At 36.4% G+C, this 19,724-nt stretch overlaps 1 protein-coding gene across 9 annotated transcripts in view; it reads right to left on the bottom strand.

Moving 5' to 3' along the window:
• The window catches only part of SHC3 (SHC adaptor protein 3), a 56,123-nt gene extending 36,790 nt beyond the window's left edge, over window positions 1-19,333 (bottom strand). For 2 of the 9 annotated variants that reach the window (XM_058043300.1, XM_058043301.1), the window contains exons 1-2: window positions 16,936-17,832; window positions 1,513-1,583 (exon numbers count right to left, since the gene is read on the bottom strand). In XM_058043300.1, the coding sequence (XP_057899283.1) occupies window positions 1,513-1,583; window positions 16,936-17,475 (611 nt within the window). In that variant the 5' untranslated portion in view covers window positions 17,476-17,832. Of the gene's footprint in view, window positions 1-1,512; window positions 1,584-16,935; window positions 17,833-17,863; window positions 17,958-17,982; window positions 18,068-18,356; window positions 18,552-19,005 lie in introns of those variants that run through there. The other 7 variants (XM_058043302.1, XM_058043303.1, XM_058043305.1 and 4 more) reach the window with 7 other exon arrangements.
• Window positions 19,334-19,724: the final 391 nt, after the last annotated feature.

Here is a 19,724-nt window from a genome sequence, read left to right as displayed (position 1 = left end):
TACAAGGCAAAGATATTTTGTTTACACAGACCATATTGCTTCAGATCACCAAATATGCTTATGTATTCATGTCAGAGTAGTGCCTTTAAGCTAGAAAGTAAGAAAAGTACGACACTATTACAATGAAGGCATACAGTGAAGGAAACTACAGAAAAATTAAGATGAATTCACTTCCAGATATAGAAAACAAGCCAAATAATTATCACAACTTTTTCACAAGCCAGTATCACTGAATTTCCAAGTGGTAAACATAAATGTACCACCTGCATTAGAACTACAAGTCTGCTTAGATATGAAATAATTTTCAAAGGTCACTGCTGAAATACATCAGAAACATACATGATACATTTTTAAAAGTACAGCAGTAAAATTTCATTGTTTGAAAAACAGGATTCTGTCATTTACCTGTCCTTTGGCTTCTATGCCTCTCATCAGTGCAGTATCTTGACAAATTAATGGTTAACTTTTTGTGAGGACTTACATGACCCAATTCAAAGCTGCTGTATGCAGGTGTAACTCAAAGTCAATGCATATAGACCATATGATTAGCATCCAAGCCTAAAACCAAGTTATTTTTCTCATTTAATAAAAGAAATATTTAGCTGTTTATGGTATGATATATAACAGATTTATTTATTGTCAACTGTAAGATGCCACAAAGGGTGGAAATACAAGCACTGTATCCAGCCATGTCACTTTATATGTGTTTCTTTGAAAAGGATTTCTTTTATAATTTCAATTCCAGAATTTGAAAAAGTGGTCTCCAGTTACTAGAAGTCATCAATGCTACATTCCTCTGAAATCAACGACTCAGCTTTTCAAATGAAAATGCCTGCAAAACACCATTCCTGTAGTTCTCAGAAAATATTCTTCATAGGAAAAAAAAATCATGGGCATTTTTACTTCTATAGTCTTGTACTTATATACTGCTCTTACAAAAATACCATGACACATTTAGAGGAACTGTCATAAGAACCTAATACAAGCTTATTGTTTCTTACATGCAGTCTGAAAAAGAAATAATTCTTTTTTTTTTTTTTTTTGTCTCTGGTATTATTGTGGTGATATATTTTTCTTTATATTCTGTGTGCAGATAGTTTATAATCTGAAAACTTTTCATAAGAAATTACTATAAAACCCATAAACATGGGCTCCAAACCAGCTCCCTAGATTAATCTTGAGATCATAGATTTTAAGCATATTCTAATTCTCACTGGCGTAAATGCCATTAAATTGGTACCCAGATAAGTGCCTTACTTGGAATAATGAACAGGCAAAAATTTTCTAAAGTAGCTCCTGGCATATCAAAAATCCACAGAGAAAATAGCTTTTAAGTCCTGCTGAAACTGTATTAATACCTTATAAGGGATTTACATGTAAAAGCAAAATTTAAAAGTGGACTTATGGTATCCAAAAATCCTTTACCATGTGTTTTGCTATCTTTCTGACCTTTTCACTCTGGGGACACAATTCAGAAGTTACTTTAAAAAACATAGTTGTACGAAATCTTACCTTGCAACCTGCATTCTAGTATTGAAGTCAAGAGATCTCATTGACCGTAAGACTTCTATACAGCCCAAGTACTGTAAGGAAAAAGAAACAGTTGGAAAATGTATTATAATTAGGCTTGAGTTCTGGGAAAAAGTGCAACTCACCATTAAAAGGCAATGTGCAATTTTTATTTTTCCATTTGATTTATCCTATGCCTAAAGTAGGTTGTTGTGATTATGCTGTTCTATGTCACAGATTTGTTCCATAAACATTTTGTTTTATTTAAGTGTCACATTTCATTCAACGTGTAGTTTTGTGTTTAACCTGGTCACTGTAATACACTCAATTTATTATGCGTTGTTGTGCTTTTTTTTGTCTGCTTCTATCTTAATCAGTCCGCTTTAGGTACAACCAAAGTAAAAAATAATGTTATTGAGAAAGGAAGTGTGGTAAAGGACGTTTATCTGGTATTGGTTAATAGGACAAAGTTATTTAAAAGGGAGAGAACTAAGTCTCATTAGAACAAAAAAGGCAACTTATAACAGGGAAAGCTGAAAAGAACACTAGCAACCAAATTTCTTAATAAACACTTCAGGGATAGATGTGATTTAGTATTTTCATTTATTATAGTAGTAAAAAGGTGGAAAATGCTAATACAATATACTAATAACCCATGCTGGGAAATGGCTTTAACAGGGTCATTCAAGAAAGGAATGACATGAAGGTCAGCTAATATTAAGACAACATCAGACTTTTGACCAAGATTTCTGCCTGCATCTCTGTGGAAAAAAGGGAGTACCATTATGAAAGATTTTAAAATTAAACAGCATCTATCACTAGGAGTGAGAAAAAACTTGGGTGAATCTTCTAGATTTGCTTCCAAAAGTGGGCATAACTTGCATATGCTAAAGTCTATTGGAGCTAAAGCTCTTGTCAGATACTTGGATGATGCCTTTGCAGAAACTGCCTCATGACAGGCATAAGCCATGTATCTTTGCATGAAGGTTAAGTCCTTAGCCATACACTGGACTTTTGAAAGTCTGGGGAATTGTGGAGGAGTCTTTATATCATGAGCCTGATAAGGATGATCATGATGCTATTGTAGCATTGTGGTGTTTTTATATCAGCTCTTATATCAGTTTTTCTATCTTCACAGCATAATACAATCTATTTGGGATGAATCTGGTGCAAAAATCAAGTGAGGCCACAATTTTTCCTGTTTGGGAATTTTATTTTTCAGAATAGATAATCTTTTAAATAGAGAATGACAGGATCAGTAACTGTAATGTGTAGAATTTCAGTTAAGATTTTCCATACAAACATGTATGTCATAAAATGTTTACAGGCTGAAGGAATACCTAGTTTGTTTTCACATATCCACTATTACTTAATTTACTTCTATCAAATGCTATGAAATCATCACAACATTGAATAAAATTAGCTAGAACATCAACTGGCTCTTATACATGAAATTGTTTCAACTTGCATTATTATAGCACACAGTTTCTGAGAAGGGTTATCTCAAGATCCATTTCCTAGAATATTTTAGAAATCTCCAAATCTATGTTTTTTTGAAAAATTGTCTCATCTAAAGAGATCCTGGAACATGGAGCTTCCAAGCTTAAGATCATACTCTCAAATGGTCATCCATCAGTGCAAAATTAGACAATCCTTGTATCTTACTACAAATAAATGACTTTTTTTACATATACTTCTGCCTGAGTACTTAAAACATATACAACTACATTTTCATGCTCTGATGAAGGAAGTTAAGCCATTAAGTCTATTTTTAATTATCTCAGAGGGTGATTTCATTTTCTTGGAGATTAAATTCAAGCAGCACTTGAGATAATCAGCTGGAATAATTTAACTTATGCCAATAAACAGCAATGATCAATATTTTCCTGTTTTCTTTCTGTGACATTTTGTTTTAGTCCAGGATGCTTTAATAGATTAATTTTGCCCCATTATTTATTCCATATGAGATGCTTTTGTAATTAAATATGCTATAAATGGTATGACTATTCAAAGGTATCACTGCGATGTTTTGTTAAAGAAAGTTCATTATTTCATCAACCTGTTAGTTTAGACCTCTGAATAATAAAACACTCTTGGATTGCACTTGTTCCTTCACTTACCTATATTTGCCTCAAGTCTTTTAAACAAAGTAATTGCACGAGTTTGAGAACCAGGTCCAGCATTTTGGAAGCAAACTCTGGAAGGTATTTTGACAAGTACATGCAGGCGTGCAAATAAATACACAAAAACATGTGCACACAAGCCACTGTCAAAATAAACTGACGAATAAGTAGACAAAAACCCATAAACATACTTAGAAGACGTGCATTCAGACCCCTTTGATTCACACTACCTGATCTGCATTAACAAAAATAGAGACAAGATCAGACTGAAGGAAGGTCAGATGGAAAAATTACCCTGTACTTGTTTTATGTATATCACAAAGACAGCTGAACACAACAAAGTAAGGCTTGCAGTATTCCTGACTGATCAATGCAAAGATGGCAACTGATTTGCTGGGATAAAAGATGCGAACACTTAATCACCATGGCATGTTTTCAAGTAACGAAATTACTATAAAAACTGACATTCAAAAGGTCCAAAGGCCAACTACAGGGACATATAACTCACCTACTGCTATGCTTCAATTATTCCCCAAGACCAACACTGCTGTCTAAAAATATCCATTTGAAGTACAACCTGACAAGGATCCACAGAAAGAAGACATACAACCAAGATAGCAAGGAAATAAATTATTCATTTATTTCAACAAATAAATACCCTGATTAAAAAGAAACACTATCTTTTGCTTTAGGCATTCCATGAAACATTTAAAATATAGTTATAAAACAGTCTACTTCTAAAAAGAGCTCCTCTTCACCCAGCACTTAATGTATATTCTAACCAATCAGCTACTGTGCACTGTGAAATTTATGATCTCCTGCTATCATCCTCCTTCTCATTCCTCAGGAACCAAATATATCGAGAAGTAGCCCACCTTGAAGTAGGAGGATTCGGGACTACCAGTTCCAAGCTTTCTCAGAAAACATTCTGCTTTCTGTTGGCTTTCTAATATTTGAATGAGTTTCCAGCTTGTGTACACTGAAAGGTACTATGTCCCAAGGAAAAAAAATATTTCATATGAATGAATACCTTCCCATTCAGAGGTTTTAGATTCATAACTAGCACTTTGCACGCTAAACAGTACCTTGCAGGAAGCAGAGTGCCACATACCGGTGGTACCATGTAGCTCTCATTGCATGTGGTTCCAATATCCTTATTAGTTACAATTTTGGCAGGTTAGTGTAAGAGAAGGCTATATGTCTCAGATTTCTGGTTTGTCCCATATGCAAAGACTTGTTCTGTACTCCCTAAAGTACCTGTCTTCTTCAGAAAATTCCTGTATGGCAACTAAAATTTTTAACTGAAGCCTGTGTAAAAGAAGATATTGAGATCTCTCAACACTTCTCAGAAACAGACACGAATGCTGGCTGAGTGCATCTGTGTACTTGGAGCCAAGAGAAAAAAAAAAAAAAAAAAAAGAAAATAAGAGAAAAAAAGAAAGAAAAAAGAGTAGTCACTGTCAGAGAAACCCCTTGCTCCAGAAATATGAACAACCTTGTTTGGTTCTTCCTAACAAGCTCTTCAAAATACAAGAAATTCTCCATTGTTGGACTGAGAAGGTGGCAGTAACAACAGCAAGAAATACTTATATAAAAATGTAGCAAGACTTATTTTATTATTCCATCAGGAAGTAGCTCCATACAGCACTGAAGCAGTCCAACCTACATACATGTCTAGCAGATGAGTGTCTGCCTTGTGCATAGCATATCTACCCTCTCAAATAAAATAAGAATTCCTACTCTCAAAGTAAGAATCACCTACTCTCAAATAAAATAAGAATTCCTAACCTCTGAATCCAAACTACCTGAGTATCATTAGCTCATCAAAACAGCATAGGTATTCTTACTAAATTGAGATTTACTGATTTTAATCTGTGTAACCAGATGACCACCATCAGGTCTGAGTGGTTCACTACTTTGCAGCTTGTACCTACCTTGTACAAGTTACGTAAGAGATAACAGGGTTACATCAGCAAACAGACATACAATTGTATTACGAGACAAAAATTAGCCTGTGCCTTCAAATATTGACGTATCCAAAGTATGCTCTAACATTGCACAGCTGCAGATAATAGCCTGGGGGCTCAAAAATTTGATTCTGATTCCTGAGGTTCTGGGTGTTGTATGGAGATCTAAGTTTCAAAAATAGAAATAAAATAAGCTGGGCAATTCGCTGCAATTTTCTCACCCACGGGCTTAGGCTCTGCTCTTACTTGGCATGTGCAAAAGGGAAAAAGTGAGTACCTTTTTACTTGCCACATCTGGTTCTCATGTGTATCTCAAGTCATACGCCTACATTTTCTTTCTTTCCATTTCTTAAAGGATGGGGGAATTGGTTTGCTTGGTTTTGAGGGTTTTATTGTTTTACATTTTATTCTCATTCACCAAAGAGCTAGTCCAGAATTACATTATGCCATGGAAGTAAACAAGTAGTTAGCATGAATTGACTAGTGCTAGTTAACTATGGTTGAGGACTCTCTTATTTAAAAATAATAGCCTTTATTTCAGGTTCCATTGCTACTAGTGCAATAGACATTTATTTATGCATCAAAATGATAGCTCCCTCGAATTTCAGGTATCACAACTAACAGCTAAAGGAGCTTGTGAAATGTGCACTGGGAGTTCCTCAATGTACCACAAAACTGAAAAATTACTTTCAGGTTTGCTATCTACTCTAAATCATATTAAGATTCAAATCCAGATGCCCACTAACAAACAGGCTATAGTACAAAAATAGTAACAGCCCAGGACTTGATTTCTAGATAGTAAGTTTGTCCACATGTAACTGTGCATACAGACAGGATTTTTCGTAACAATACTGATGTGTGAAAAGGAGAAGAGGGAAAAAAAATAAAAGAAAAAAAAAAAACACAGAAGCAGCCCAAGCAAAAAGTAGCCCAAGCTATAGCCAGAGACTGCAAGATTGATAAGTATTTTACAAAATGAATTTTTCTCTTCAGCAAATTAATATGAAACTCTATCCTCCAATCCCTTTGCTATCATATTAGATTAAATTCCTAGTTTAACTGAATTTACAATACCCACTTTCTAAATCACTGAAGTAGAGAAAAAAAATCCACAAAAATTTTTTTAAAAAAATTTATTAGAAACTAGAAAAAAAAATACAAGTCTAAGCTGTAATCAAAAAGTGCTCCCTTTCAAAAAATTAACAAAGTTAGGGAAAAATAAACAATGCTTTCTAGTTTTTTAATTGTGCTTTACAAGAACATTTATTACCCTCAATACCTTACTAGTTTGACTGAGACATGCACCACAAAATTACTTAATTTTGCTAATCAGCAAGGCATGGGCACAAAAAGGGAAGATAGCTTATCAAAACATACATTTGCTTCTTTACTTCATAGGGAAACCATAGTGTAGTTGTGCATTATTTATATGATTTACTTGAGCTAGCACTTGAAATCTTTTAAATATAGAGGCACTGCATCCATATTGAAAAAATGTATATGTAAAGGCACCTTATAATATCATACTCGTCATTAACCCATGGATGTGGCTCAGCTTCCCAACTGGGACATAGATCTGGGAATCTGGAAAATCTTTCTGGACTGAACGATTAGCAGGAACTGCAGTCCAATGTGCAAAACCCTTTTTTCTCTGTGTTTGTGGGCTTTTTTGTTTGTTTCTTGTTTTGCAGGTCTTCACTTCTTTATTTTGTGGGAGTTTGTTTCTTTGTTCATTTTCTTTTTTACCTTAAGAGCTGCCCATTGCTAAGAGGGTGTAGTCAAATGTCAGGGAAATCCTTTCCTGGTAGGTGGAGAACCATTGTCCTGCCATTATCATGGCAAACATCTCCCCCAAGCTCTGGCATCACAGAAGTCTGCAGGACACCCTCTCACTTCAGGTGTTGTTGAAAATACAAAGCATTTGATGAGCAGAAGAGGCAGCCTTTGAAAATGCTGGTTACCATCAGCTGAACACAGAGCAGTGTGGTTAAAAGGAGGTCCTGCATGTACAAAACCATTCACATTTATGCTAGTTTACCTAGGCACTTTCAGTAGAAGAATGGAATGGAAAATTTGTTCTGTGACATTTCTAATGTAGAGTAAGTTATAATATTAGAAAAAGCTGTGGGCAGAACCAAGGCTAGATATTCAGAGAGAAGTAAATTTTCATAAGCACTAGTCACAGAGTTTTAAGTAAGCTGCTAGAGATTTCAGTTTCTCTGAAAACTCTGAATAGTTTGGAATATAAATACATTTGCCTTTAAATCATCTGCTTAAGTATCATGTAACACCATATTAAAATCTTAGCTAACATGGGTGCTTAGCTAATATGCTCTCCCAGCCATGCCACAGCCTCCTGTCCTTCCCTCCCCTTGGGGCAAGACATACCTCCAGACATAAAAGCAGGTCTCTGGGGGCACCTGGTGACTGTGCTCTAGCAGGATATGCCAAAGCCCCCCGTCTGTACCTCTGCCCTGTGCCTTCCTGCTATGTGTAGAACAGCAAACCTGGTTGTGGAAGCAGCAATCCTGCATGAAAGAAGATCTGGCAGCCTTGTTCTGAATGAGGAAAAGGCCCTATATTTAGACACTATCAGAATCCGGCACCAAAAATGTGTCATAAACATATGCTACCATGAAAAACAGAAAGGCTCTCTTCCGTGCTTTCATACTTTTGCAGTTGGTAATTTTTATATCAGTAAGTAATCATGTACAGAGCTTTGCAGTGAATCAATATTTCCTGCAAAGGTTTTTTCCTCCTTAAAGAATGCATGTTCCAATCCAGATGGAAAACTCTAGGTAAGGATTGATTGAGTGCAAACGGAAAAGAAAATCTTCTTTGGGGTTCAACTAAAGATAAGCCTCAACCACTCAGTGTAAATTTATCATAATAAAATCCTCCATGAGGCAAGTAAACCAAGAGAGCTTTCATACTAGTAGAAGTGATGATGGATATGACTGTCAATTGCATTCCTCTTGAAAACAGGTGGTCTGCTTCTACAACAATGGATGAGAACACAGTTCTCCCAAGAATACCTCCAACTCTGGCCAACACCTTCCTATTTCCTCTTGTACATTAACTTGTTTCTGTAGCAAAAATAGATTATATGTGTCTATATATTCAGACTAACAATTCTTAAGTGGTAAATGATAGCCAACCCTTTCTATGAATTGTCTTACCCTGTGAAAGCATTCTGGCAGCATCTCACAATCAGCTCAACAGTAAGGACTCAGATTCTCTTAAAAAACGCAAAAGATTTAGCTAGGAAAAGATGAAGATATTTTATCTTATCTCAAAAAGCCATTTCTTAAGTCAACTCTGAGGTCTCATTTCTTGCTTGAGAGGGGAAAGATATAAGCGAGAAACAAATTTCCCTTCTGACAATTTTCTCATCTCCATCTCAAATGGGGTTGAAAACAAAACACCTTCAAATAAAATACTTTTTTCTTATTTCTTACTTGCAGGTGGATGAAATAAGATTGTTAACATCATGCCCAAAAATATTTATGCAGTAGAGATGCTAAATGAACAGAGCCTTCACAAGATTTCAGAAAAATCCTATATCAGTTGCTTTGCATGAACAATATTTCTTATTTTCTTACCTTACAGATAAATGCTTTTGCATGCAAAACCTCAGCAATGTTAGAATCAGAAGCTCACACTGGACAGTGATTTATTCTATTATTCTATATTAAGGCTCAATTTTTTGTATGGGACAAAAATTTCCCTTAGAAAAAGCTACATTTGAGGAAAAAACCCACAAGGTTTAGTTCTACGCTTTTTACATTTAATTTTAAAAGTACATAATAACAGTGAATGCAATTATTGCAGTGTGAACCACTTAGAGTATGCACTGCAGCAGCACAGATGAATTGCTTCATTTTCACAGCTGCATACTTTAATTCAGTGAACACTTTCCAGACTGTTTTGCTACTACCTTGAATATCCACTAAGATATACTTCCCTTCAAAGCACCATGCAGATTAGTTACAGCAGCTTATGTTCTGCATCAGAATTCCTTTAACACAAACACACAAAAACTTCTGCAGCCAAAACAATATGCTTCAATAGCTGGAAATCATAATTAGACATTTGAAACTGTAAATATGGACGCTGTAAATATATTTAGCTATTAAAGAACTTGTTCTTCCTCAGTCATTAGAGAGTAAGAGGATCATTAGCAAGTTGAACTTCTTGATGAGGAGTATCATTAAAGCACAGATTCAGAAGACAAAAGATCTAACAGGTGCTTTTCCAGTATGCCAAACACAAACACATGTTAAGCATCTGAAATGCATATACTGTTCTCCTTTCTAAACTGTGCATTTGGAGGTGTGATGTAGGAAGGACCTGTCACTGTTTAAATTGAAAATCCAAAATCTGCACGGAGGGAGAGGGAGTTCCTTTTTATGTGAGTGCCATATGTACCTCTGCTCTTCATCAAAAGAGTTCAGCAATTAAACCAGATCTTTTTTCTGAGTCTTTATCAATATTTAACTCTCCTATGCTGAAGCTATAGTTTTCTGTTTTCTCAGAAAAAGTGCCCTAAAGATAACTCCCACTGTGCAGAAAATAGGGACAAGGGGAGAAATTTTCAAGGCTGGATTTAAATAGTGAAGATCTCTGGAAGGTTTCCTTGCAGCATAAAAGCAGTGAAGAAGCAGAGCAGCTCTGGGAGGCCAGGGGCACCACCAGGTCCCCAATGGCCCCAAGCAGGGGCTTGAGACCCCTTTTTACCACCACTCCTGAAACTCCCACGGCCAGCTCAGCTCAGAATTGGCACCTGCAGTTCCCAGTAGGTGCTCAATACCAAGCAGCCCTGCCTTTCCATGTTTTCCATCTTTTCTTTCCTTGGCAGAAGTAAATACATTGTAAGAGAGAGTTAATATAATGTTTCCAGTTACTTAGCGCTTGCTGCTTAGCTTTTCCACACAATTAACCTATCAAAAATGTTAGCAGAAGAATAGCATCTGCGTTCAACATGTGGTCACAAAACATGGCCCCTACATTCAGTGACAAAGGCAGCGTTTCTGAAACATTCCAACTCTTTGGGAAGTGACAGGTGTTTCTAAAATGTCCTGGGGTTCATGAAAGCAACTCATCCATAAAAAAGAGACAATCCTATTTCTTATTATGCTTCTTAATCACTTTATCACAAGTAAGAAGTGTCAAATGTCAGCCAGGAAAATGTTGCTATCCCATGAGACATTCTCTTCCTTGTACAATTCCTAAATTAGTAAGAGGCAAAAATGTAAATAAAGGTATCTTAGTACAACAATTATATCCAAAGGATGGAAATGGTGCTGAGCAGGCTTAGACAACATCTTAAGATAAAATCTCTCTCTTTTGGTCATGTCCTTGTTATTTAAGGTATTTGTTCAACTTATGTCTCTAATTTCAGGATCTATTCTGAGGTAAAAAAAACCTAAATTTAAAAAAATACCTGTAGCAGTAAATCCACTGTGATGGTGTTGTAGGGGGGAAAAAATTCTAGACATCTTTTTCTCTCTTCCTCATATTTTTCTTTGTGTCACCCTATACCCTGTCTATTTTTTTTAATCGCTTTGACTGCCATTTCTGTCTAATTTCAGACATAGATTTTTTAGTCTTTGAACTTTTAGCTCTGACTTGGATTGTCTGGTTCAGCCTTTTGAGACTGAAATCTCAGCTGGCCCTAAGAAAACTTGTTTGAAATCCAAGGAGAATATCTAACTTAATAAATAAACATTCCAGATTATCCTGGCTGAATTGTGCCTAATCCCTCCAGAAAAAACAAGGGATGACTGGAAATGTGCTTGCACCGAGTCCCATCATTATTCCCATCACAACTCAAATGGACAGGCTCTGCCTCAGACCTGCCTGCAGCTGACAAAGGTAGAGCTGCATTACATTTTGTCATAAACATATAGGCTCAAATGAAATTAGTATTACACGACTATTCAGAATCGCAGAGAAGCAATACTGAACCCCTCTTCCACTATGAAATTTGTTTCATAACAAATGAAACATGGGGGAGTAAATCACCTTGAAAAAGCATAAGTAGCTGGGAAGGCTGGTTGTCTCTGACACTACACCAAAGCACATCCAAGCTTTTTCTCACTGTAAACAAGAAAATTTAATATTGATACTTTGTCCATTCACTTGAACTTTCAGCTGTAAAATGAAGCCAGGCTGCAGCACAAGTATAGCTGTTGGGTTACTGGAGACAAGATTTCTCTTTGGCTAGGGGAGAAAAACACCCTGTCACTGGGACAAAGGAATGCCTTGTCTCCAGCAGCACAGAAGGAAGGGCGTGAGTTTTCACTGAAGATCTTGATTCATCTGTGTTTTCTCTTTGGGTTTGTAATGGCAGATATTTACATTGGGCACATGATATTCTTACTATAAACATTGTTGGAAGACAAATAAAGAAACAAACAGTCCAATTTCCAAGGAAAAACAGAGAAGGAATTCTGCCTGAATGCAATTTTACCTCCTACAATGACCAACTAAATTCATCTAGTGATTTTAAAACTGTAGGACATACATAACTAGCAGGATATATAACTAGTAAGAATATAATTTTTGTTTTAAACAAAAATACTCCATGTAAACAGTCTGAATGTACTGGAGAACAGACATTCATGTTGACAGCTGAATCCTTCAACTCTGAAATCAATATGTGCTTTGCCTTCTGCAGAAAGAAAAAAGGGGTGCAAATGTACAGTAATAGTACTTGATTTGTGTAATTAGAATAATATTATAATTAAAGACTCTCTGATTTCTGCTCATAGAATCTGATGTAATTTCTGTGAGAAATGCTCTTTTCCTATTATTGGGCTGTACAACAGACCCACAGTAGTTCAGGCCCATGAAGATCAAAAGAAAGGTTTTCAGCAGAGCAACAGGCATCAACATCCTTCTTTCATAGTTCGAATAACAGTGAAGGAAAATGGAAAGGATACTAACTGATCTCTCAGGAATATGGTAAAATAGGAGAGATTAATTACTTAAACCAATGCTGTATTTGTCACTTCCTTCTCTCTCCCCTAATCTGCATGCATGCAGCTTTAAAACCCACAGTGATAAGCCAGTTTCATTAGTCTCTGTTAGCACTGTTTGTGTACCCGGGTTGAGGCTAGCAGACTCTGAAGTAAAAAGTCAGTGTTCTATCCTATTATTACCATATGGTTGAAACACACAACACATTTTTTAAACATATAAATCTTATTACAAACAGGATGCTCTAGGACTGTGGTTTGCGGTTTCTAGTCAGGCCATGCCAAATGATCAGTGATTAACCAACAGCATCACCTCAATTTGATTGACAAAAGTTGAAATTAAGTTAAAGGAAACAAACAAACTTGCAATTTTTTTTTTCTATAAAGAAGATAATTTTAACCAAAAAAAGAAATGAAAAAGCTTTGCTGTAATGTTTTTTGGGTTTTTCTTTTAGTGAGAGCAAATCAATTCTGGCTACAACAGAAAGGAAAAAAAAATAAAAAGAGAAACATTTTTCCAAAGAGCCCTGAAGTATTCTAGGGGAAGGTGACATATGATGCAGTTTCCACTCTGTTAGCTCCATTTAAGGCTGTGCTTTGCAGTATGGGTTAGCCACTAAAGAGACTCAGCAATCCAGTTCATCCCTGAGCACACTTAACTTCCAGTGTAGAAAGGTAGCCTCAATTATTTCAATGAGAATGCTCCTGTAAACAGTGTCATGCAGGAATGCTTGCAGAACTGTAGCCTTTACTTGGTGATGTGTTTGAACAGCTTCACAATGATGTCTGTTTTCCACATCAGATATAAACTGTTGTTATTTACTCACAAAGAATGAAAAGTGTTAGAATATGTAAGAAATAATATCCGTTAGGATTATATTCTTTGAATACTTTGCTATAATAAGAATAATGTCCTTTATATTGAAATATAATAATAATTTAATGTCCTTTTTATTGAAATATTATTTGCCTGACTTGCAGTGATTCTTTTGGATTAAATAGTTCCTCCTTCCTCTCTCTTAGATACTATATTTCTATCTGGTTTTTAACACTAGATTTACTCAGGTCTGTTCTATACTACTGTGTTGGCTTTAAGTCTTACTGGCTTTTTCAGATACACTTCATATAGATACATAAAATTTTACAGTATTTTGGGTTTATTTGGTTTTGAACTGCTGAACAACTGCTGAGTATTTTAAACTCATTGACACTTGTTACAAAATCCAGCCACAAGTTACCTGAAGACAAAAATGCATTTGCTCTTGACTTTTGTGCTCACATTTAAATAAAACAAACTCCAAAACGTCTATAATATTAGCCAGTGATACTCATAAGTAGATATTTATAATTTGAAACAACAGAATACATTGAAACATTTAACTGTTGTTGCATTACTCAGGTTTTTTTACACTGTTTTTATTCTATGTCTTTGTTTTTCTGACAACATGAAGACATATAATCTCTCCCTGCAGTAATCAGTCCCACTATAAGGAAAGCACTGGGCTCTTTAAAGACTTCCAGCACAGCAAACTACTGCCTTCTTTTTTTTTCATTAATTCATTATTTGTTAAACAGTCCAGCAGTAGTATTAAGTATGATATCAGTACCTGACTACTTTATATCCCCAGTATGGTTATGGTCATTGTCTAATTTGTTGCTAAAATGCTTTTTGAGGTTGCTTTTGTGAAACATTTTATGTTATAACATATAAAAATGCAACAGGAAATTCACAGGGAGTAAAAGATTGAGAAAGCACCAGCACTTTTATGGTTGAAAACAATTCCATTGCAGCAGACCACGGAGATCAGAATATAGCTACAGTTTACCACAAACCTGCACCCTTTTTAAGCATTAGAGTTACACTCCCTATTTTTAAAATTAGTAATATCCAAAAATGTGGGAACAGCAGTGAAATTTCAGATTTTTCATATATTGCACATAAGAATTTTGCGTCTCTTACTTCAGAAGATTCCAATGTGAGCTATCAAACTGCCCAGTAGTTACAACTAATTCTGTCCCATGACAAATTTTCTCCTTTAAATGTGGATTAATGAGAAAATTGTAACCCAGTGCACATTTGCCCCAAAAAAAGAAGGCTTTGCTGGTTAACAACAAATCAAATTTTTGTCTCATTTAACAAATGGCATATGGAATTTTCTGAAAGGCATATGGTACTAATTAAACATGGTACAAGTCCCCCAGACAGTCAGTATAGCCATGAGGTATCCAAGGAATGTTTCCCCTCAGTATACATTATCTGTGTATTGATTTGATGGTCTGATTGGATAAAAGCCTTGGTAGCAAACAATGTCTAAGGATTTGGGAACTGCACTTCTATTCTTATCCATATGAATGCTGCAGTTGCCAAGGAAAACTGAGATAGTTAATAAGCAGGCAAATTAGGAACTAATCAGGACCAGTTTATTTTCATTCATTCATTCATTAACCACTTATTTTGGTATCTATTTTCAATCTTTGTTTTTACATTTAGAGAACTGTTCTGTGATTCTTATGCCAGAAACCATAAAGTTAATCATCCTATTTTTTTAACAGAAAGAATAAATTAAATTTCATATATTTTGATGACTAATAAACTACTAACAAACACCTAAAAGTAAGTTGTTTGATTGATTTTGAAAATTGTGATATACACAGTGTGTATAAATACACTTTCATGTACCCAACATCAATTGCACTAATTAATATTCATTCTACTATCTCAGTTAGGTATGGGTAAATTACTAACTGTAAATGTTAGTCTACTTCTGTATAACTTTAATTCTCTTTTCAATTCAAAGATATCAGCTTCCTCTAGCATATAGTAGGTAAACTGCTGAATGGATTAAGAAATTCAATGCTGTGTGTGTTCTTTTTCATAATGATCACTTCAGGTAAAACTAACAGCAGTAGTGTATACACACAGTTATTATTGGGCTTGTACTATCCTATGCAAAATAAAAACTAAAATGTTTGAGTTGCCTGAGCTAATGTGAAAATGGTAAGTGACCTTTTGTTAACCAGAGTATTTCTGTGCAGAAGGACATCAGAGTCTCAAGACCACTATGTCTAGCATCAGTGGGGTTTTTTTTTACTGAGACATTTCTTGAAGAGTAACAGAACAGCAGTTTGTGGCTTGAAAGGTAGCACTGACTCCTTTGTAGTCCCAGTAAATTTCAGAGTGGTAAAAAAGACAGCACAATTTCAATAGTGCTCTGAATTGGCCAACTTACTCAATCTACCACCACCTGCTAAATCTATTATCACCACTAACACAAAGAAATGAAAACTGCTTCCTAGTCTCCCAACAGCTAAAAATGCACTCTGCTTTTGATAATAAGACTTGAGAAAAAGCAGTGAGAGTTAAGTAACAAGGGTGTCACTCAGTTTTAAAGCATCCTGAAATAAAGTCACCTGTGACTCTTACACCTAAAAAAAGATGACACTAAAAATAGACCTGTAATATTAATAGCCTGCTGCAAAGCAGTTTAACACTTAAGATACAAAAGCCTCTTGGCAAATGAAATACAGCAACTGAAGAATGAATTCTGGACAATAATGTCATTTTTTCTGGACATAATGTCATACTTTCTGCACACTGTGCTGAAAGGTGTTACCAGACTCTTGCCTAACTACAAAAAGCACTGCACATACACTTATCTTGGTGGCTCTACTTTAACAGGTGGTTTCAAAATATTTTCAAAGCATATAGAAACATTAAGTTTACCCTATAAACTTAAGATCCTCTGCTCTTGACATGCTGTATCAATGAACTGAAAAGAGCAATAACACTTAAAGTGGCTGAATGCTCATTATGTAAAACAAGCTGCATTTTCCTGCTCTACCCACAACAAATTGTGAAACAGAATAAGCTCCCTGCCTTACTGCTCTAAGATTTCAAATATCATTTCACTTTAAAAAAACACTTGCCCTTAGAGGTGCTTAAAACTGAAAAATTCATGCATGATTAACAGCTCTCCTCACATCAAGGAGTCTGTCTTTCCTCCTGTATATTGCACCAGACATATTGAAAGCCTACGTATCCAAGATATATACAGTATGCTAGATAACAGTGAAAACCTAAATTCAGAAGAAGGCTAAAAAACCCAGATCAAATCAGCTTTTATCTTAAGAACAAGATTTTTATACAGCTGTAGAACAATATTTGCAGGTTTGCTTTAATGTAACAAATTAACACAGCTTCCCAACCCTTCCTTCCTGCATTTACATTTAATGTATTATGCACCAAAAAAAAAAAAAAATACAAATAGAGATCCTTTCAGCCTGACTATCCTGTCAGCAAAACCAACAGAGAATTTTTCATTGATAAAAACAGAGAATGGAAGAAAACAGACCAACCTTCACAATGTACGTCACACCGGGTCCCAGGATCTTCTCACTCGAGTGCAGCCATCCTCGAGAGGATTTATTGACAAAACTGCTAGTTTGATTCCAATCTTCACTTCCCAGGTGCATTTCCTCTGACCGCGCTTTTTTCCCCATACTCATCTTGCTCACGTCCTGCTGAGAACACGAAGTGGCAGAGAGAAGGTTACATGTGTTGTCTGAAGCCCCTGCTGCTGAACTAGAAGCACTCGAGCTTCCCTGCAATTTGGAGACTGCAAGCTCCTTTACTGCAGAGGAGAGGTTTTTGATACCCAAAAGGCTGCCCGTGCTAGAGAGTTTCAAGTGGGACACTTTATGGATGAGGGTACACAGGGTGCTGGGTCCATCTTCTTGGTCCTTGCGGAGAACCTCTGGTGAGACCAGGTACGAAGGTGAAGCTGAAGTTGTAGCAACTGCTGAGACCTTGCTGTTCATGGGCAAATTGTGAATAAGATCATCAACAGATGTCACAGAATCATTCCTGAAGCGGTTATACTTGGTACGTTGAAGCATGCCCTTCTATCTGCTTTCCTGCATATGTTCTGGCAAATCTGATGCCAATGCAGGAGATGCCTGCACTAACATAGCAAGCAATTCATAACGGCACGGAGGGTTAACAAGAGTTTAGGGTAAAAAAGAAAAAGAGTAGAAGGAAAAATGAAAAACTCTATATATTTAAGAAATTTCTTTTGGTTCCCTGTTAAGGGTGGGAGAAGTAACAGTTTTCTGTGACTGAGATCTCAGTCCTGCTTAGAGCTGCCAACTCGCTCACAGCAAAAGCATGACTCACACAAATGAGAAGGACCCTTTTCAACAAAAGGCTGTGAACACTGCAAATCACTTCCTGTAGCCAAAAAAAAAGGAGAGAGAAGAAAAAAAAAAAACACATCCACCCACTTACAGCACAGTAGCACCAATCAATTCTCAAATTCCCTTTTCCTATCTTCTCAAACAGATACTTCCTCCCAACCTTTAATTCCTATCCCCTCCCACCACCCTTTTAGTACCAAAGGCAATTACCTTTAAAACTGAATTAATAGCCTTTATGAAACACCACACTTTATTCATCTGTTAAAATGTTCTTCCACCTCACATATTTGTGAATCTATAAAGAAATCACAATTAGACAGCAAATATCTGGATAATATTTGCATACATATAATCCCCCTCTCCTGCCCCTGCAGCAGAACACAGACACCTTAAAGGTTTTCAGAACAGATGAACAGAACTAAAGAATATATACATTTTTTCTACAAAAGCAGCCTAACAGTGCCTTTTTGTCAATGCTGTCCCTCACAGAAACTGCTGTATTCAAATTTTAACAGATAAATAAATCCTTCTTCCCTGGTACTTCACAAGAGCACTCTATTTTAATGCAGGAATTACGTAAGTACCTATGTGTGAAGAAAAGTATTTTTCTGATGTCCAAAAACAGGCTTAATAGACGTTTTTTCTTTCACAACTGATTTTCAGTCCGGAGAAAGACATGAAGAGGGTCTTCAATTCACTGGAATGTTTGGTTCAATTCTGAAAAACTGAAAAAACCCTGAAAGAATATTAAAACGTCCAGGTAGCAGCAAACTGACACCCTGCAGTGAGGGAAAAAAAAAAAAAGCCTTTATTAAGAATTAATGTCAGTCACAAACACTTGATCTGGAGAAGTAGCAAAACATGCAGAAAACAGGTATTTCATTCCTCCTGCAATTTCTTTAGAAATCCAAATGTGTACAGCATTGTGATATACAATGCCCATCACAAGTCATATGGCTTTTTCCTATAAATTAATCTGCTTTGCGAAACATTTTTTTGATGTAGGACAACACACCGCATTACAAACAAATTCAGACCAGAGAAGTTGCATAGTGCAAATTTTTAAAATAAATTACTAACTGCAGCACATCTTAAAGGAAAAAAGTCTATGGAATTCCTTCCTTCTCCCACGACTAAAGGCTGCAATGTACAAACTGCAAACACAGTGGAACAGCTGGCTTAAATACAGGTATTTAATTAGTATATTCATGACATACTGAATTAAGTCAGCACCTCTTATCCCAGCAGTGATGAATAATGGCAATGTCCTAGTCAATGTAAAGCAGTTTTCTACTGATCTGCAGAAGAGCCTTTCATCACCACGCTGCAAACCTGCTACAGCATCCTCACAGCATTCACTCCTCTCGTCATCCTCCTAGCACAGCAACAGCAAATATACACACGATAGCCTATTTTTACGTGTCTCTACTGCCCAGAAAACCCTACTGCTCCCGAACGGCTCTCTTCATTAGAAGCGGCCAGCAGGACTGCAAAATGTGAATGAGATGCTGCGCGAGTGAATGAAAGGGCTGGCTAGCATCCCCACATTTCTGTGAATGAAGCGAGGCCTCGCAGCCGCTGCCAGGCAATCCCTTGGGTGCTCACCAGCCCAGCCAATACCAGCCGGCTTTGATGACTCATTCAGCAAAGCCTTGCTAAATAGTGGAAGATCCCATTTCCAGCACAGGCGGCACCTTTTTTGCTGCCACGCCAGAAAATGAAGCCGGCGTGTCAGCAGATGGGAGTGGGTCGTGAAGCCCCTGCGGAAGACAGGGTGTTGCCAGAGAAATGCCTGGGGTGTCCACAGGAGTAGCAGGTGAGGAAAACACCGGAGCCAGATCTCTGTTTCTCCCCGACTGCGTTCATTCAGCCAATTCATTTACATCCAGCATAGGAACATGAATGTGCACATTTCGTTTGATATTCGATTGCTCTCTGTGCACCCGCAGATT

The sequence above is a fragment of the Melospiza georgiana genome, chromosome Z (genome assembly GCF_028018845.1).
Source record: "Melospiza georgiana isolate bMelGeo1 chromosome Z, bMelGeo1.pri, whole genome shotgun sequence".
In the NCBI taxonomy this organism is placed as follows: Eukaryota; Metazoa; Chordata; class Aves; order Passeriformes; family Passerellidae; genus Melospiza; species Melospiza georgiana.
Note: the sequence above shows the minus strand (reverse complement) of the source record. Positions and strands in the feature narration are given on the sequence as shown.